This window comes from Galendromus occidentalis, unplaced genomic scaffold (genome assembly GCF_000255335.2).
Source record: "Galendromus occidentalis unplaced genomic scaffold, Mocc_1.1 scf7180000077501, whole genome shotgun sequence".
Taxonomy (NCBI): Eukaryota; Metazoa; Arthropoda; class Arachnida; order Mesostigmata; family Phytoseiidae; genus Galendromus; species Galendromus occidentalis.
Window position 1 is genome coordinate 693,399 of NW_003805489.1, and position 17,853 is coordinate 711,251.

Below are 17,853 nucleotides of genomic sequence, written 5' to 3' on the forward strand. Positions count from 1 at the left end.
AAAATCAGACGGCCCGAGCGGAAAATTCTCTCCAAAAAGACGGTCTCCTTTTACCAACTGAGATTTCCGCTAGCGGCGAGGCATGTCTTTTTGGAGTCCCCAGCTATCCTATTACACGATGCGACAATTTTTTCCCCGATTCGAGATATTTGAGTTTCTGCCGCCTAAAATCGGGTTTGGCCCCACTGTGCGGCGGGTCTCGTTCACCGATCGTTCAGGGCGAATGAACAATATATGGGCGCTCAGGAACAGTACTTGTGTGCCCTGTCGGGAGCCAGCATCGAGGCTCCCTCACGGAAGCCCTCACCGGCGAGGAAGCTAATCAGAATGTATAGAAGCCTCTCGATTCCATGGATCAGCGGTCATTTGGCCGCAAACACGGGCATCGGAGCTGATTCAGCGGCCGCATCACCCGCCACGGCGCAATTTAACCACTGATGTCAGCTTGTTATGAGCGTCTGGGGTAGAATGACCTTCAAGATATCCGAGCGCACGAGGATTCGACTGATCCTCAAGTCCTGCTCTGATCGGAAATGACGGTCCCAGCTGCTCCCTGGCTTTCAAGCGGGTCTCCGGACGGGTTTATGCAGGCTTCCAGGGACCGGATCTGCACCCGCCAATCGGAAGAATTCCATCATGGGCAAGAACCAAGAGGTTCACGGAGGTTTGTCACGGTGGAAATAGAAGGCAGAGCCGGACCTTGGCGGCATGCTCCGATGATGCCTCTTCTGTTTCGGCATTGAAAAGCTTCCTGCCTCCCCTCACTAATTTCATCAGATGCCTCGAGATAGGATGATTGGGGAATTCGCTCCGGAAAATTCGAATTCAGTGTACGAAATAGGTGTGGTCACAGTTCGTCGGGTATCTTCGTTTATTTATAAAACAATAATCAACATTTAGGCACTTCGGTAGTTCCTAGGATTGCGGCTGTGTTGTACAGTACAGTTCCATAGCGTCAGCTTTCCTTCGTTTTCTATGGGGTGTCTCAACAAAGTGTAGTTTAACAAAATTACAGTATTTACACACTTGCAAACAAAGTCGGGCTCCCGAGCTCACATCATGATTTCCGGAGCCGTTCTTGACGAAGTTGGAAGCTCAGCAGGGACAATCTGGGAGAATACTTTACCGTCCCAGAGCGGTAGAAGCTGGTCGTCGTCTTTCACCTCCTCATAAACTCCGTTCGCCCCGAACTCGTCCATGGGGCATTTGAAAAATATCTGGAATCAAGCGATATGTTCCAAACGAGCCTGATTCGATTCTGCTCTCTTCTTTCGGGAGGATGAGCTACGACTCGAGCTCAAGAGGGACAATTCTACGAGAGTCGACGATAATCTCACCTAAAAACGCCCTTCCGCGTCAGATGTGCTTTGAAGTCCTTGAGCCGCAAGTTCTTCTGCTGCAACCGTATTACGAATGGATGTGCATCACCTTCGTAATGATAACCGACAACGACTTCGGCGTCTTTGTTCGAAGTCTGGCTTTTCCTGCAAACCCGAGAGGGTATTATTCGCATCGTTCCCGAAAAAAAACTTCAAGAATTATCCACATTTTGGAAGCCGAAGACGTTCTGGACTATTTGGTACTGACTTCTTGCTGTCTTGGCCTGATCTCGAGGATCTATTCGACCCGGAGCAGTCACTGGCCTTGTTTTTCCCTCTAGAAGACGTGGACGGCTCGTGTCCCGTTCGGTTGAACCATTCGCATACACTGAAAAAGTTCAACGTTTAGAGGAAAATCAAGAGAAGCCACACAGGAGCGAGATCATTGGAGGGACGAACGAGGACGCGACGCACTTTTCGTGATGGTTGTATGCGGGAGCACTGAGGACGCTGTCGCCGAAGCCGGAGCTGTCGCCCGGGTAACTACGACCACGCGGGGGAGCCATCGGAGCACCGGAGCCTACCCCGTTGAAGCATGCGTGGATCGAGGTATCGATTTCGTCGCGGCGGTTGTTGTTTCGCAGCAGACCAGAACTCATGTGATACGGGGATTTGTGACCTGCTTTCGCAAAAACTTGTCTCTCGAGGGGTGGGGACGGGGCGCGCGGGGTCTGAACTGGTGGTGTTTTGAATACCCGCTGGACGTGGTTGTCCAGGATTGCTTGGTTGTGCTGGAAGGGTGAGCAGTGCCTCTCGGTCAGATCAGAGAGCAATCCGACCCGATCGATCATGTATGACCATGCGAACTGGTGGTGACTAACTTGCGGTGTCGGGGAAAGCCCGAAGCGAATTTTCAACTGATTCGAGATCGGATTCGAACGAGTCCAAGGGGCAAATTAATCTGGGGGAAACTCACCACGTCGTCTTCCGTAGACTCCCCGAGGACCTTCTGTAGTTTTTCACAAAGTATACGGTGAAACTCCCTTGGGTTATCTCTCGGTAGTTCTCGTAACAAGTTCTCGTCGTTCCGATCGATCAAAAACTGTGTCCTCTGTATCGTGTGCGGAAGCGGGTCACGGCCATTGATGGTTTTCCTGCAATTAGTACAGACGCATTGAGTCACTACGCTACATAAGGGAGTTCCTTCGAGCCTCACTCGGTCCCCTACTAGGCAGTGGCGAATCCGAGACGAGGGGAACATCGAACGATCACTCACCTTTGAGTTTTTCGTCGGTCGATCTCATTGGAGTGCCGTCTGTAATGATCGATGCGTTTGCCATCGTTGTCGAGATCAGTGTAGTTTCCAGAAGACAAGCTCTGCATATCCGAGTGGTAGGCCGACGGCGGCACGAAGTACGAGTTATTCACGTGATACGGATTCGGCGGCGGACGGAAGCCGGGCTGGCCGATCTTCTCGATATACTTCAGTCCAATCTGACTCTGTCGCTTCTGAAGTTGAATCATTTTGCTCTGAGGTGGTCTCGGGGGCGGCGCACCCGCGTGCGAGGCTTTTCTCTGGCCCGACGACCGAGACGGTAGGAGGGTCGAGTTCTCCAGCTCTTCATCCTCGTCGAGAGTGGGCATCTGACTCGCGAAGAAACTGTCGTTGTTGTTGTCGTTGTTCGCCACATCGCCGCTCGGAGCACTGCTGTTGGCACGTTTATGCGTTATCGGAGGTGGTGAGTCTTCGTCAGAGTCGAGATTCACCGGAGACTTACTAGATTCAAAATCTTCGTTGTGGTCATTATCCGTCGGCGGTGTCGAGTCGGCACCCTCCCCGCAAGCCATCACACGCTGAACGTGCTCGATATAGATGTCCGATTGAATAAATCTGACGAAGGTAGTTTTTGTCATGTTTTCCACAACTTGTTGAACGGCTTCGTCGTAGAGCTCAGGTCCGATGTCGCCCGCTTCGAGTCGCTCTCTGATGGTCGCCTTGACATCGTCGGACACAGCGCTGACTATGCCGCTCTTCAAACAACTTCTGTAGATCGCCCAGGCGGAGCGATCCCTCTTTTCGGACTTGAGATTTGAACTGGTAAAGAAAGGCGTTCTCAATTTAATTCCCCATCCTTCGGTCTAATGATACAATCCCATTGGTGGTCATGAGGCTTGAAACTCCCGTCGGGAAGCTGTCCTTACCGGAGACCGCGACAAACGTAAATGAAGCACAGTTCCGACTTATCACACTCCTCCTCTTGAAGAAATCTCTCGAAGAGAGCGCATCCCGTCTCGTCGTTGAGTAACGTCTGGACGTCCCTGGCCCACAGATGGCATTGTAATTGCGGGCTCTCCTCGTCGTCATTTTGCTGAAAAGCGCGGAGTTTTGATGATTCGGATTGGTCTAGAGATCAGGCGAGAAGGCGAGTCTAAAAACGGGAAAATGCCACGCTGCTGCACAGCCCCACTCACCTCCTGCCGTGAATGCTGTGCCCGTGGCGGGGGATCTTTTGGCCGAGACATCTATGAGGGCTGTTATTGAGTTCCTCGAAGTTCACTATTAAATTAAAAAATACACACACACAAATCCGGATTCCCCCCCTAATTTTGCATGAAGATCCTAATGCATGGGGCCCGCGCGCTGGAGATAAACCTGGAAAGAAACAGATGTTGATAAAATACCTCAACCAACGGTGTACAGAAAATATCGGTGGCAAACTCAGAGATCCGACCGCGAGTCGATACAGACGATGGATGAACGCGCGGATACGCCTTCAAAATGTAGGAGGAAAGGGAATGCTCGATGAAAACTCCCGCGCTCACCGGGAGCCGTGATCCTGAGACTGCATGGATTCCGAATGGAAACTGAATCAGAGGACAGCGCGGTTTCTAGGGGGGATTCTACTGATTGGCGGTGCTCTCCTACGCAAAGGGAAAGGTATGGCGGGGCGGGACTTTTCGAATCGACTTGCCCGAGAATAATTACGGCAGCAGTCGCTATCGAGTTTGCGCTTGACTCCCCCGGGCTCGTCCGCTCCCTAATTGAGCGGGTCGACTGAAAATCCAAATTGCCTCTCGAGCAGCCTGAGGGAGAGCGCTATAAGCTTCAGCGACGGTCATGAACACTCAATGATCCAGGAAGCGCCCGGGACTATTTTTTCAAGCGGGGAAACTTCGCCGTGATCAGGAGCTTCTCCGAGAAGACCCGATGGTATTTTCACAGTTTCTAGCCGCATGAAGTTGCGGACCCCGCGTCGCTCGCTGACTCTCGCGAAATCGTGCTCTCGGAGCCGCAACATCCGACAGCGCTCTCGGATGCTGCATGAGATTCTTGAAAATTCGATCTGGCGATCGAGGACAACGGTGAGAGGGAGCTCTTAGGACCATCGTCTATCGCTCCGCACAGTCGGCGACCCACCTGTGGCTCCCTCATTGGATGGTTCCGAGCTCCGCCATACTGAGTGAGTCTTAAGACCGAATGACAGGTCGTCCAACTTCTACTGCCATGATGGAAGGACCGTCGAGTGCACGACGAATTCACCAGATCCTTCAAATTATCCGCGATAATTAGGAGAAGTAGGAGAAAACTGCGCTGCCATCCCAGAGCGAGCGATTGGTATCGCATTGTTTACGTTCGGCACGCGTCTTCTTCCGAGAGACATAGGTCAGATGGGTCTCCAGGGGGGAAAAAGGCTTCTTGCCTCCGAATCACCCCGGATGGGGCATCCACCAACCGTCTCGGGCGGCACTCCTCTGAGTTTCGCCACTGGCTACGAGATGCCGCTTCGGGACGGAATGTTTTCGTCCGGAACCATTCAGCATCGAAGCAAATCTCTGATGCCGTGAGCCGCAAAAGCCCATCTGATTATGAGCAGCTCGCGACGCTTGGCGTCGAATGTCAATATCTTTGTGTCGGGAGAATACTAAGGGCCGATTTTGGGCCGAAGTGTTACGGAGATCTGAAATTCGAACCAAGAGAATTCTCGATGTCCGCTCGTTTCATGTGAGGATGCAGACCGCTCAGGGACCGTCACGACTGCCCGAAATCCATTCAATCCTCAACTAGGTCTGGAAACTTTCTTCAGCCTTTCGGATGCTCGAGGAACGAGCGGTGAGTGAGGTATTTTTCACTTTGGCCGCCGAGAGTCGGCATGCTGAAGTCGGACGCTCCAGTGACGAATTCGGCGAAGTCGCGCACATGGCAAACTTACCTCCTATCGATGTGCGGCATAAGGGTCGAACTCGTCGGGACAACTTGCCGACCTGCACACGCTGACGGATTCTAACGAAAGCCCTCGGAAAGGCGACAGAAAATACACAGAGACTTCTATGTATACTTGGCGAGATCTAGCGGATAGCGGAGCAGCCATCAGCCATTAGTGAGTGAGTGTATAGCATGGCGGCTTTTGGCGCGCCAGTTCGAATCTCCGTTAGGTCTCAATGGGACCGCTTCCTCCTCTCCACTTCAGCTACTGCTATTCGCTTTCCACATTCTTTCGGAGACGCGGATTGGCCGCGGGTTCCGTTTCGTGGTCGTCGGGTTCGGTCGCCATTCGATGGATACTCGGTCGGTCGACTCAAACGAGGGCCATCGGCGAGGCGGCCATTCGTCAAAGAACGCTCTCCGAGTTTCACTGGAATCCGAGCACTGCTCGACTCCCCAATGATGCGCTCCCGAGAACCCCGCGAAAAGTTTCCTCGTCGTCGATTAATCGCTGTTGGACACGGTCTGGAAGATCCGAAGGGAGCGATGGAAATCTCTCGAAGCGATTTCTCGATTCCCTCATTACTCGCGGCAAACAGACGGGATCGCTGTAGCTCCGATGCGTCTGTCGACTCGGCCGCCGGATCTCGCGCGCTTCCACACAGTGGAATGGTCAGGTGCTTCGACTCCCCGATTCTCGGGATGTCGCACTGACCTGACAGGAGGGCACCTCAAAGACAGGGAGATATTGAAACAGACCGGGAAACACATCTTCTCGAAATCTTGAACATCAAAGGCAAAGTCCGTTCCCCGTGGGAATAGATTTTCGTTAGGACTAGGAACGCGATTTCGGAGCGATTTTTCGCAGCGGAGGATTCATTGAGCTATCCGAGGGTTACAGCTTGGGGAGTCAAGCTGGGAAACTCCCCAGATGATCCTGATAGAGAACCTCGACTGCGAGTGCTCTCCTGCGTTGGGGCATCGTAAAAAAGCCCCCTCCCACCGGTCTGACGTAACATGTGAGAAAATATTATTCGGCCATCCGAGCGCGCGCCTCGGGCTTGCAGTACTGCCTCTGGAAAATATTCCCACTCCATGCGGCTGATAAATTCCTGCTCGTCCAGTGTACTTCGAATCGACTTGAGCACCCTTTCAAAACTGAAATCAGCCCGGTGCCTGATGCTCCGCGTCTGGACTTGCGGGCAATGATTCCGCGAGGCGATGGCCCACCCATCATGGTGTCCCAAAAACTCCACTCCGCCTCCGGACTGAGATTTCTTCCCTTATCTGGGGCTTAATCCCCCTCATGATGTTACCAACGACCATGGCGGGGACTCACTCGACGTTCGTTTCTCGAAGGGGGCAAGGCCAGCCTTGTTCTCAGATATTCCCTGTGATTCTACGGAAGCGATACAAGCGACATCCGACGGATATTTTTCCTTCGGAGACACTGACGAGGATCGTACGAGGCTTCCTCGCAGTGTCCGGCGAAGAGGTACATAATCCGTCCGAGGACATCTGAGACCGATACCCTCCTAGAGTCGTAGGCGGAAAGACCGAGGACCAGTGGGCTCGATCCTCGATCGGTTGCACATCCGAAGCTGCGCATCATCCTCTAGGAGAGTCTATTCTCCCGACGATGAGCATCGCAGATGTAAAATTCCAGGATCGACTCGAAATTCGCCCCCTTCGCTCTCGAAACGGGTCTCTGGGCATGTCTGGGCTACCACAGACGCTCATTTAATGGCCCAAGCGCTAGGAGGATGGGTCCACCGACCAGCGCAGCCGGCATACGAATGAGACCAATGTGCTATACGAATGATGAACACGGGACTCCCCGACGGTATCCAATGAAGTCCAGAGCGGATTATTCTCCGACCGTCGATCACGAGCATTCCGAACACTCGTAAGCGAAGGGTGAAACTCGAGAATCTGCTGATTGATGTTTGATTTCAGCTGATTGCGGAGTCTGATCAATAAAAAAGCTTCTCTTGATGAATCGCGATCGACGAGTCCGCCTTGACGAACGAGAATAGCGGAAGACCTTCATCGTCAAGGCGTGGCGAATCGTAGAGCTAGTCGGCGCATGAGTTTAGCGCATTCAGAATAGATTTCCAGAGCCCGCAATATTTGGTCTCATTCTTGGAAGAGGTCCGACAGTCGATCAGGTGAGGCTTCCAGATGTCAGATAAGGCTCCCTTCTCGCGATGGGATGTATTCCAGTGGAGATCTCCTCGAATCTCGATCAGCGGAGATTCGACGCGGATAAGCCGCTCCGCCTGTCCGAGTCGGAGCTCTGGGTGTTTTCCGGCACGAGCTTTCAGAATTCCGCATCTACAGGTCTCTGCCGCGTTTCGAGCGACGATAGTTGGACACGTAAGACCAGATTTTTATTCGGATCATTGCCTGAGCTCGAATGACGAAAAAAGATATGACTCCTTGCTCCAGCAGGTGAATAATCCAATCGTCAAACGTTATTCTCAGATCCATGAATATCGATACAGAGATTTTGGTCTGCTCTTGTCGATGACACCGTGAGATTCCGAAGGAGACGAACATCAGAGCTGAATTATGGGGAGCCGCAGGGCTTCCAAGGAGTTCCTTGTCAAGTGGGTGCTTCGCAAGCAAAAACCGCCACCACTAATGAGCGGTTGGGTCTCGCTGCGGGATAAACTCTCGGAAGTACAAAGAGGCCAATTTGCGACGCTCCCGACCCGCGGATCGATAGAGCGGCTCCGGCCCTCGCATCCCCACCCGGTCCTCTCGGTTGTGGAAAGATGGGCCTGCCGTATGCCGGCTGCTGGCATTCCACTGAGCTGGGAACTTGGTTGCTCAATCATTCGCGGAGCGTGTAAGGGGCTAGCTCTGACATTGGTTCATGGAGCAAATCGTGCTGCCCAGCTTCAATCCCCAGGGAGAGGTTTTCAATGTGGCCCCAAGTTCCTCTCTAAGAAAGGTCCTCTATTGGTCATGGATAATTAACTTCACTTATTCACCTTATCGGCCATCCGAGTTCTCGACGGATGCTGCCAGATATCGTATCCGGGTCTCAATTAATGCTGGCACAGGCGAAGGATCGAGAGACATTCACCCTTTGAGAGGCATCGCGATGGTGTCTACATGCAGAGGCTTTTTCCGATCCATATCATAGGTATTGACCTCACTCACGATGACGGAAGGGCTGGAAACGAATGGCGTTCTCCTGCAATAGGAACCATAAAACCCGAGTCCCGCGATCGTTGGCCTCCATCCTCCCCTTATCACTTCGGTGTCTGGCTGAAGAGCATCGGTTCAACGATGCGGTCAGAGGACTTCCACCATCACGGTCGTCGTCATCCATTGATAGGTTGATGGAAATCAAAATCCTGTCGCACTTGGTGGATATCGAGGCTCCAGCTCCGGGTATAGGGACTCTTTCTTGAGGTGCGTGGCGCCAGATTGGTACCCGACGAAGCAGATTGACCCTGACTCCGATATGATTCGTCGGTAGATCTCGCTTTTCGACGGAGAAAATCTGTCACTCCGGAGATGAGTTCAAGCTATAACACGAAAGCCAGAAGCCTGAAGAGAGACTCCAGATCGGGAATGAGCTCTCTGTTCGCGTAATTTAATTCCCATTCACTTCCGAAGCCGGAGTCGCAGGTCAGGCCCCCGATCTTTGGTGGTGGTAAGCGGATCTAAATACTACGTGAGAGAGATCCGATAGAGACTCACCGGCTCCGGTCCGTGCGCTCGGCGTCTGTCATCAATACGGCCGGATCCGAACCAGGGCCGGATCCGAGAAGAACCCGAGATCCATCGCAGAGAGCCCAGCTATGTGAGGACAGCTTCCTCCGGTTTACGGAAAGCTCTGTGATTCTCTCGTGCCGAGTCGAGAAGCCAATCTACCCCGAAAGAGCATACATTTCCACAGAGGATAAATTGAGATACACGGCATACTCCCAGTTTCATTAAGTGCATGGCGAGATTGAATGAAAACGGATTTAAGACTCTGACGTCACATAGGTGCGTTTGTGCGCCTCTTTATTTAACGATGAGCCTAAGTTTTTCCGGGCCTTGAACTGTACTCGACGGCATTCTCTCGAAGGTACATCGACTACGAGGCTCCCTGGCCTTGGGGACTATCTGCGGGGAAGTCGGGAGCACTCAAACACCTAACATAAGGGAACTTGGGTGCGCCCCTATGTCCCAGATCCCCGCGCCCGGATCACCTTCGAATGACATCCAGGGGAAGCATACCGATTTCGCGCCATGTTCCTGTTTTGGACCTAGGGCGCCTAGGATTATAAGATCTTGGTCCATAACTCGTCGCAGGGGGTGGCGCCTTAGAATCCAATAGGGGTGGCGAATGATTGGCCTGATCAACATCAGGTAGCCCCCCATGTTATCCCTCTTGAGTGATCCGAAACCGGTACGCTTCGCACACGTTCTCCGCAACCCCCTGTCTATGCCCAGGACTGCCTATAGATAAATAGTTTATGATAAGTTACCCCCACCCCTCCCGGCTCTGATATCATACAAGATCCTCTGATATCCCCAGGTCGCGATTATCACGAATGCCGCAGGGAGAGTTCCCTCTTCCCGCATGGTCCGCACGTCGACGACGAATTTCGTTTTCCAGCTGGGATCGAGTCGGGTTCTGTTTAATATATTAAGGATATGATTATGATCGGCTTTTCGGTCAGTTCGCTCATCTCAACTCGTTGGCTAGAACATCAGACCAGAGTCGTCGTTTTGAGGACATCGTCCGAGAACAGAACAATATGGGAAACGGAGCGTGATTCTGAAATAGAGATTCCGACCAGACGGCGGAAATTTCCGATGTACAGAGTATACGACTATGGACCGATGTGGAGCCAACATGACAACGACGTTCGCAACATCTGCGTAAATTAACAAAGCTACATAATTCCGACCTAGGTACGTTCCCATCGGAGTTTTTCAACGGGTGTTTTGGTGAGCTTCTCTATGTATTCGGTCCCTATGACTTTTTTGTTCTGGCCTCACAGTGCGTGGGATCTCAATGCCGTAGACTACGCTAAGCGAGCTCGATTCGAATCGAGTTCTCTCATACGTATAGTTCCCACAAGCGTCCGCGTCTTGTTAGCGGATGACTCCGTCGATGAATCTCAAATGGAGTTCCTCGACGAATCCAGGAAGAAATCATTCCAGGCGTTTTCTTGAATAGACGCGAGATCCGACATCGATGGTGGCACTATGCTTATGTTGAATAGCGTCAGAGTAGGAGACGCCGAACGCCCGCGGGACTGATCTGCGTGTCCACTTGCGGCTTGATATGGTATTCTGATCAACTCCTCCGTGAGGTCCAGAAAAGCTTCGGAAAGCTGGAAGGGAAGCTGTGAGTGTCGGCGAATTAGATCGAAACGAGCACAAAATAAAGAGAATCATGCCAAGCAGTAACCAAGTAGCAACCTATCGAAATCCAAGAATTGTCGATAGAAGAGAAATAATGAAACTGGGCTAAAACGTGAGCAACTCCAATAGAAAGTCATCAGCGTGAGATCAGAGGCGAGCAACGCAACCCGTAAGCGACCACAAGCTTGAGAGGACCCATATCGCCAGAGGATTGTGAAGAGACAGGACGATCTCCAGGCATAGGTTCAGTATTCCTCAGAGCTAGAATCCCTACTTACAATCGCTTTATGCCCAACGTGCTTTCCCGAGAAAAATCCAATTTCTCATCCGGCTCCTTGTTGATCGGTCCCTGAACAGGGAATTCCTGAAATTAATTGAGTTTTATGAGTTCTTCGGACGAACGGAGTCCCGGGAGCCGTGAGGAATTCAAGGTCCCGGGAACAAAGAGAACACCTCGATGAATGCGGGGAGCTTTCATGGACGTTCTCGGGACTTCGACAAGGTTTCGAACCGGAAAACGCCCCGGGAGAAAGCTCTTTCTATAGTTGAAGTCGTCTCGGCTATATCTATTTACCTCTTCGCCTTCAAGTTGTATTCTTTCATCCTCGCCACCAGAGTCTTCTGACGGCGTTTTAGCTACCGGTGGTTTGTAGAACTGGAAGGAAGGATGACACGTGAGAGCTCCTATCGGAAATCACGGCTTCGCAATCGTCGAGAGTCGTCTCCCGTCAGAAATGCGAAACCGGGGCGAGTCTTCGCTGTCTATCCAGGAACAGGGACTCCGGAATTATCGAACAGCCTAACAGTACGAAGGTGAACGAATGCTCCGCAAACGAGTTCCTTGGATGAGTGAGACTGATATGCAGTTCAACATCGATAATTTTCTGCTGCAGTACTCAACGATCCGTCTCATCTCACCTCTAATTCTCCTTCGAGGAATCTCACGCGAGCTTCGAGCTCCTTTTTATCTTGGCACACCTGAAATACAGAGTAGAAGTTCAACGGAATGCTCAGCAGTCAGGATCCTTCTCCCAGGCTGGTCTGTGGCAGACAGGAGCGTTCCCAGGTATTTTTTTTGGGGGGGGCCAGACTAGGTTTCCCGGGGCCCAGAGATCCAAAATGATGAGGTACCCTGTACTCCTGCATTACGCAAAAAGAATTTTGGCGGGCCACTGGCCCCTTGGCCCCCCCCCCTGGGTACGCCACTGGTGGCAGAGCCCGACTGAAGCCATGGATTATATCGCGACGATCACGGAGAGCTCAGTAATCATGATATACATGTGCTGGAGTAGGGAGCGAACCTTTTTATACTCTGTGAGGCTTGGCGGTGAGTTCCTCATGACCGCTTCAAGCAGCTCATCTTGTTTGTCTTTGCGTTCCAGTGAAATTTGCGTTCTGTGAAAGTAAGCCGAAGACTTAGCACATTCCTTTCCATGAGGAACATCCCACCGGGCAGACGTTCTGACGCATCAGCCGATTACTTTAAGGAATACGAGCTTCGTGTTTCCTGTTCTTTCGACGGAAATCCGGGATGAGTTATTACCTCAGCTGATCGCGTTCTCGGTGTATGTCCTCCAAACGACTAGCTATTTCCTCTCGTTCCCCCGTGACTATATTGACTTGGTGTTCGAGCGATCGGACTTTCGCGCAACCGTCTGCATTGACTTTATGCAGCCTCTCGACCTGGTGTTCAAGCTGGAATAAATAAGTTTCCGAGTGAATTCTCTCGCTTAGATTGATCTGATACCGCTAGAGAGGGGGAAATACAACTGGGTGTCTCTGGCTTGGGTGCGCTCCACAGGTCGCTTATTCGTTGGTCGGAGTAATCAGAACATGGAAAGATCGGCTCCGAGCAGGTCGAGAACGAAGCTTCTGCTTCCGTGAGCTACAGGACATCAAGGAGCGCAAGGCGAGTAAGCCATGTCGAATCCTTGATACCCTGTAGCCACGAATGGAGCCAGGGCGGCACGTAGATTCCGTATGACTGATCCGCAAACAAAGTTCACGCCTGACTGCCCTCGCTGGCATTTCGCTGTAGGACGCAGCGATTCCGGTGTCATGACCCCGAAATTAGACTGCGGAACATTCGACTCCCGCCACGAGTCTAACCTAATGAGAGCACCCTAATGATCGGCACGAAGGATGACCGCTCAAGAAGCGTCGAGCTCATTCGGAATAACTTCCAAGGAATTCCCAATGAGTACGTGCATCAATGTCGATTCTGCGCGGCTATCCCTGGACCCATTCTCCGCATATGGATACATTTACATAAATTTCGGATTGTGATCACATCCTGAACGAGAGTGATCCACAGCGAGAGTTCCCGACTAAGCTCATTCTGATCTCAGTTCTCGGGCACGGAATTCCATGACGAAGCTCAGGCGTCCAGATGTCCATGAATTATTATCGGAGTCCAAAGACTGAGCACGGATCCTATCGAGCCGTTCAAATGTGATTAAAATTGATGTCGTTCTAATGGGTTCCAGATGCCGCGCGGTGTGAGATGATCTCGCATCGAGACATTGGACTCTTCTCGAAAGCTTCCGAGACGGGGCCACTGACAGTCCGTCATCATATGACAAGATTTAGACATCGTAATTGAGGTTTTCGGAAAATTTGCTTCTCAGGGATTCTCGGTCATCCTCTAGAGCCGTAGTCGAAACCACCGCGTGTGCGGCAAACTCCTGGGATATCCAAGAAAAAGTCCCAACAGGAACTTCTGCTTGCGTAACAGCTTTCGACAGGCCGCGGCGCGCGGTTCCGCAACCGGGGACACCTCCCGCATTGCTCATGGATTCAGTTGGGTAGGAAATTTTGGAATGAAAGGTGATATAAGAACTTACGCTCTCGATGTCCTGGAGTCGTTGCGCGAGCTCTTTCTCCTGAGTGTGAAGCTGGCTTGCTTGTCGGTCGAAAGCTTCTTTCAGACGATTAAGCATTTCTATGTCGGACTGAGATAATCCGTTCGTGAATATTCCACTATCACAAGCTCCCGGGCCTCCATCTGTCGATTCGTCTTGAATCATGGATTCGGTTTTCTCCCGTAGACTAGAACTCAAACGTGTGTTTTCCTCCTGCAAGCGCGTCACGAGGCACGACAGATCCTTCATCTCACTCCGCCACATATCTTCTATTTGTTCGAGCTCCTGGAAGAACATTATCGTGAATAATTGATGAAAGATTGATCGGCTGTGTTGGAGACTGGAGTTCCAGCTCGGCCTGTCAATGGGAGAAACAAAGGCGGAACGGACAGTCGCGGTAAAATTGATGCTCGACTCAGACATCATTTGTGGACACGACCGCTTGAATTCCTCAGAAAACATGGGGAATCCCCCATCCTCCGGAAGAATGAGAAACTTTTTTTCCGGCACAGTCCGTCAAGCATGCAAGCATTTACGCAACGTTACCGCATTTGTTTAGCAGCTTCGAACGAGCGCCGGCGTTATAAGTTATACAAGGCCTCCGGATCGAGATCAATCGAAAATAGCCGTTTCCTTCCCTGCTGTTCAGACGGTTGGAGCTCATGGCAAACAGAAATGCTCCGGGTATTACTTTTTGTATTCGGGACAAGATTTGTCCTCATTGCTTGCCGCTATTTTCGCTTTCTCAGGCGGCTGGGTTCCCCGCATCTGCATGAACCGTGCGTTTCCCATGTAGTCCTCCGAAGGAACGACTGAGCTCCCCAGACATTGCCGCGGCAAGTCTCGGATCGGCGCGAGCGTGAAGACGGTATTAGCTTTTGAAATATTACCGAATCAAGAGTTTCACATATTTCTTCCAAGGGAAAAAAACTTCTGACAGAATGTTGTGGGTCAAGATAGAATTCGGATTGAACAATCACTACCACCCGAGCCAGCTAACGTCGTCCTTGAGCCACGCGTGGTCGGTTCTGACCGGACATCGGGGTAAGAAAGCGCCGACCGGCAGCATCATACGATTGTCAATTTTCGAGATCTATGTCTTCTCCCTCTGGATATCAGCTCATGAATATTCATTCCCAGAGTTATCCGAGGAAGTCCAAGCGGAAGCAGGAACCCGGCCAACGATCATCGCGGGACCTCAGTCAGAAAGTGTTCATTCCGGAGTTCCGAAATCGATACGTACATCCAGCATGCTCGAAACGGCTGGATCTGGTATCTAGTGACATCGAATCAAATGACGAGCCTGCTCCAGAAACCCTCGCTGCGCAATCATTCCAGTCCGAGGGATTCCGTACTGAGAACTGCCGTAGCCACAATGGACGCTCCATTCTGTCTCGCCTCACGATAAATTCAAGCAAATGGACAGACTCAGGGGCAGAGCCATCGGAAGAAGTTCGAGACGCAATCTCGGACGACATACGGAGCCGCTTCATCCCCGTATTCTGTGACGTCAGCAGTGGATGTGAAGGTCGCCGTCTTGACGACACCAGTACAGACTGTTTTCCGCCAGCCGCATGACTCAACCCGAAGCGGATGAATCATTGCGAAGAGCTCTCGCCGTCTGGCGTGAGTGACCCACGTAAGAAAACGTCGAGCCGACATCTCGAGGCAATCCTTCGGAGCGACGCCGAAGCCTTGAACGAGACTCGGGAGGATGATGAGGGAAACAGGAAAACGCTCCAACTAAAATATCAACTACCTAAACGGAATCCGAATAGCCGAGCCTCGTCAGCAATCCCGATCGAGCGGTATGGCCTTCAGATAAGTGGTCGGTAGCTGCAGCCGATGCCACAACCAAAAACCCCGAAAACATGCTGGTGCTTGCACGAAACCAAATCGTAATGGAGTCGTTACAATCAGGCCGATTTCACCGAGAAAGAGAGAAGAATAGCTCTGATCTATGTGCTCACCTGTTCGAATTTTTTCCGATAGACGGCTTTTTCATTTTTATCGTATTCGAGCTGCTTGACAGTCTGAAGGAGATGGTCGGCCTCCTCACGGAGCGTTTCGTTTTGGCGTACAGCTGTTTCGAGAAATTCCAGCACTCGAATCAATTTGGGCACAAGCGATTTAACTGAATCGACGCCGAAGACATCTACCAGGTGTTCGATTTCGCGGCCGATGTCGGCGCTGAGGAGATAGACGTCCTCTTGCGTAGAGCACTTCAACGCTGGAAGATGATCCATTTTGGCACAAGAGTTAAGACTGAGCCTTCCGAGCGCGGCAAACTCAGGCTGGCACCGTCAGCTGTCTTTGACTGATGGACGAGAGTCAGTACGAAACGAATTCGTCAGGATCTTCGCTCATCGACACACGGGTACGGGCTGCTCTCGCAAAGACTCGCGGAGGTTCACTTCCTCATCGTCATTTTATCCTCGGACTCACGGGGGTTATGAGAACCCAGAGCACAAAACCGACCGCCCCTCCACCATCGAACAACAACCATGAGCAAGTGCAGCGGACTGCTGTCGGGGTGTAATAGCCTGCTGAAATGAGGGCTGCTTTCACACATACGCACACACGACCGTCGAGCCAACCAGTGCTGCTTCAAGTGCGACTCTCCCCCACCACTAATAGTAGCGAATGATGAGGATGGTTTTTCGCTGATCATTCCCGAGGGCGGGCGGCCGGTCGTGGCTTCGCTCGCTATTCTCTAGTGGGGAGACGGAGGCTCGTGCTAACTAATGTGTATAGACTCGAGAACAACGAGCGGGAGGCCTCAGATCCAGGGATGACGTTTGAGGATTACCGCGATTATTCGCGAGAGGATCATGCCAGAGGGTCTTTGGACGCTCGTCGAACCGGCGATTGGAGAACGAGAGATGAAGTCACGAAATCACGCGATGATGTCACCCCAGCAGCAAAAAACGTGTATAATTAGACTTGCTCCGCAAATGCTTCGGAGATGATCGCTCGGAAGGACCGGCATCAATCAGATACGAAGTTTAGAAGTCTAGCGCGATATACTCGCTCGGGAGAGCCTGATGAAAATAACTCGAATTTGAATTCGCCGCTGCTCTTCAATGTGAGCTATGGATCAGAGATCCGATCGGGAGCCGATATTCGTCAGAGGTTTCTTACTCCGTCAGGAGTAGGAGTTTGATCTCGAACAGAGCATTCATGTGGACATCAAGGGACAGGAACATCAATTTCTCGGGGGAAGGAGACGGAGTCCCGATTTTATTCTTTCACGATGAATTGAGACATTGAGGAAGTAGTGCCTATAACTGTTTTCACCGTTTTGCTCTCTTATTTGACTCTTCGATGTGTGCGTTCAAGTAAAGGATTCACTGCGTTGCTTATTTGCTCACATACCGGTCAACGCGGTACCGTCGATTGCGAGCCCCACGACTTTTCCCTCCCGAAACTGTGCTCAACGAAAACCAATGCGGAAATCTTTCTCCTGGGAATCGAGATGCGGGAAGTGTTGGATTACACCTTTGCTCACCAAGAATTTATATATGCATAAGAGTCTAGCGATGCTCCGAGCCTCAACCGGCACTTCGTCGAAAGAGTGAATTGAATACAACTGCGTGGAAAATTGGATAGTACAGTTGGCTACACCCGTCGCGTGATCATGCTTCTCCATGATTGAGTTGCGTCGTCCTCATCGGCCCAATTACGCCAACGCTCATCACCTCCACAAGTGGTTTCCCCGGCTCATGCAGTAGTATTCGTGGAAGTAGACGATAACATTGCGCTCAGATCCGGCGATACCTAGACAAGGCCATTCGTGAACACGTGGAACCATATCCGAAGCCATATCTACCCCTCATCAACGCGGACCGAATCTGAGTGAATCCATCCGGCTCCGGAACCCATTCATTCTCTCTGTGATTCACATCGCCTGATGCGCATTCCGGAGTCAATTCATTAGCCGAGAAGGCCTTGATCGGGTCCGCAGCTGGGGGATTGATGAAAGCGCAGAATGGCGATTTTCTTCTCGTGCAGAGAGTGCCTAAATCTCCCTCTCTCTCGAGGAGCTCCGCAGATTCGCTCTAGCGAGGCAGCCTATGTTATCCTGACCGAGACA

The 17,853-nt window shown here is 51.6% G+C and overlaps 2 protein-coding genes across 2 annotated transcripts; both read right to left on the minus strand.

Annotated features, from left to right (window-relative positions):
• Positions 1-889: 889 nt before the first annotated feature.
• LOC100901561 (axin-1) lies at positions 890-5,683 on the minus strand. Its single transcript, XM_003746716.2, has 9 exons — positions 5,531-5,683; positions 3,792-3,972; positions 3,522-3,688; positions 2,596-3,414; positions 2,296-2,473; positions 1,794-2,110; positions 1,588-1,707; positions 1,338-1,484; positions 890-1,217 (listed from the first exon to the last, which is right to left on the minus strand). The coding sequence occupies exons 2-9, from the start codon at positions 3,840-3,842 to the stop codon at positions 1,160-1,162; spliced, it is 1,857 nt and encodes a 618-aa protein (XP_003746764.2). The 5' UTR covers positions 3,843-3,972; positions 5,531-5,683; the 3' UTR covers positions 890-1,159.
• A 3,828-nt stretch (positions 5,684-9,511) lies between these two features.
• Positions 9,512-16,358, minus strand: LOC100901846 (RILP-like protein homolog). Its single transcript, XM_003746718.2, has 8 exons — positions 15,731-16,358; positions 13,743-14,045; positions 12,443-12,594; positions 12,201-12,294; positions 11,818-11,877; positions 11,474-11,554; positions 11,178-11,263; positions 9,512-10,868 (listed from the first exon to the last, which is right to left on the minus strand). The coding sequence occupies exons 1-8, from the start codon at positions 16,004-16,006 to the stop codon at positions 10,832-10,834; spliced, it is 1,089 nt and encodes a 362-aa protein (XP_003746766.1). The 5' UTR covers positions 16,007-16,358; the 3' UTR covers positions 9,512-10,831.
• Positions 16,359-17,853: the final 1,495 nt, after the last annotated feature.

Excerpts from the sequence above, each read along its gene's own strand:
- LOC100901561 (XM_003746716.2), bottom strand. The coding sequence starts at position 3,842 with ATGTCTCGGCCAAAAGATCCCCCGCCACGGGCACAGCATTCACGGCAG. Across the intron at positions 1,708-1,793 it reads GCATACAACCATCACGAAAA|TGTATGCGAATGGTTCAACC; the intron begins GTGCGTCGCGTC and ends GAACTTTTTCAG. Across the intron at positions 1,218-1,337 it reads ACGCGGAAGGGCGTTTTTAG|ATATTTTTCAAATGCCCCAT; the intron begins GTGAGATTATCG and ends GCTTGATTCCAG.
- LOC100901846 (XM_003746718.2), bottom strand. The coding sequence starts at position 16,006 with ATGGATCATCTTCCAGCGTTGAAGTGCTCTACGCAAGAGGACGTCTAT. Across the intron at positions 14,046-15,730 it reads ATCGGAAAAAATTCGAACAG|GAGCTCGAACAAATAGAAGA; the intron begins GTGAGCACATAG and ends ATGTTCTTCCAG. Across the intron at positions 11,555-11,817 it reads TCCTCGAAGGAGAATTAGAG|TTCTACAAACCACCGGTAGC; the intron begins GTGAGATGAGAC and ends CCTTCCTTCCAG.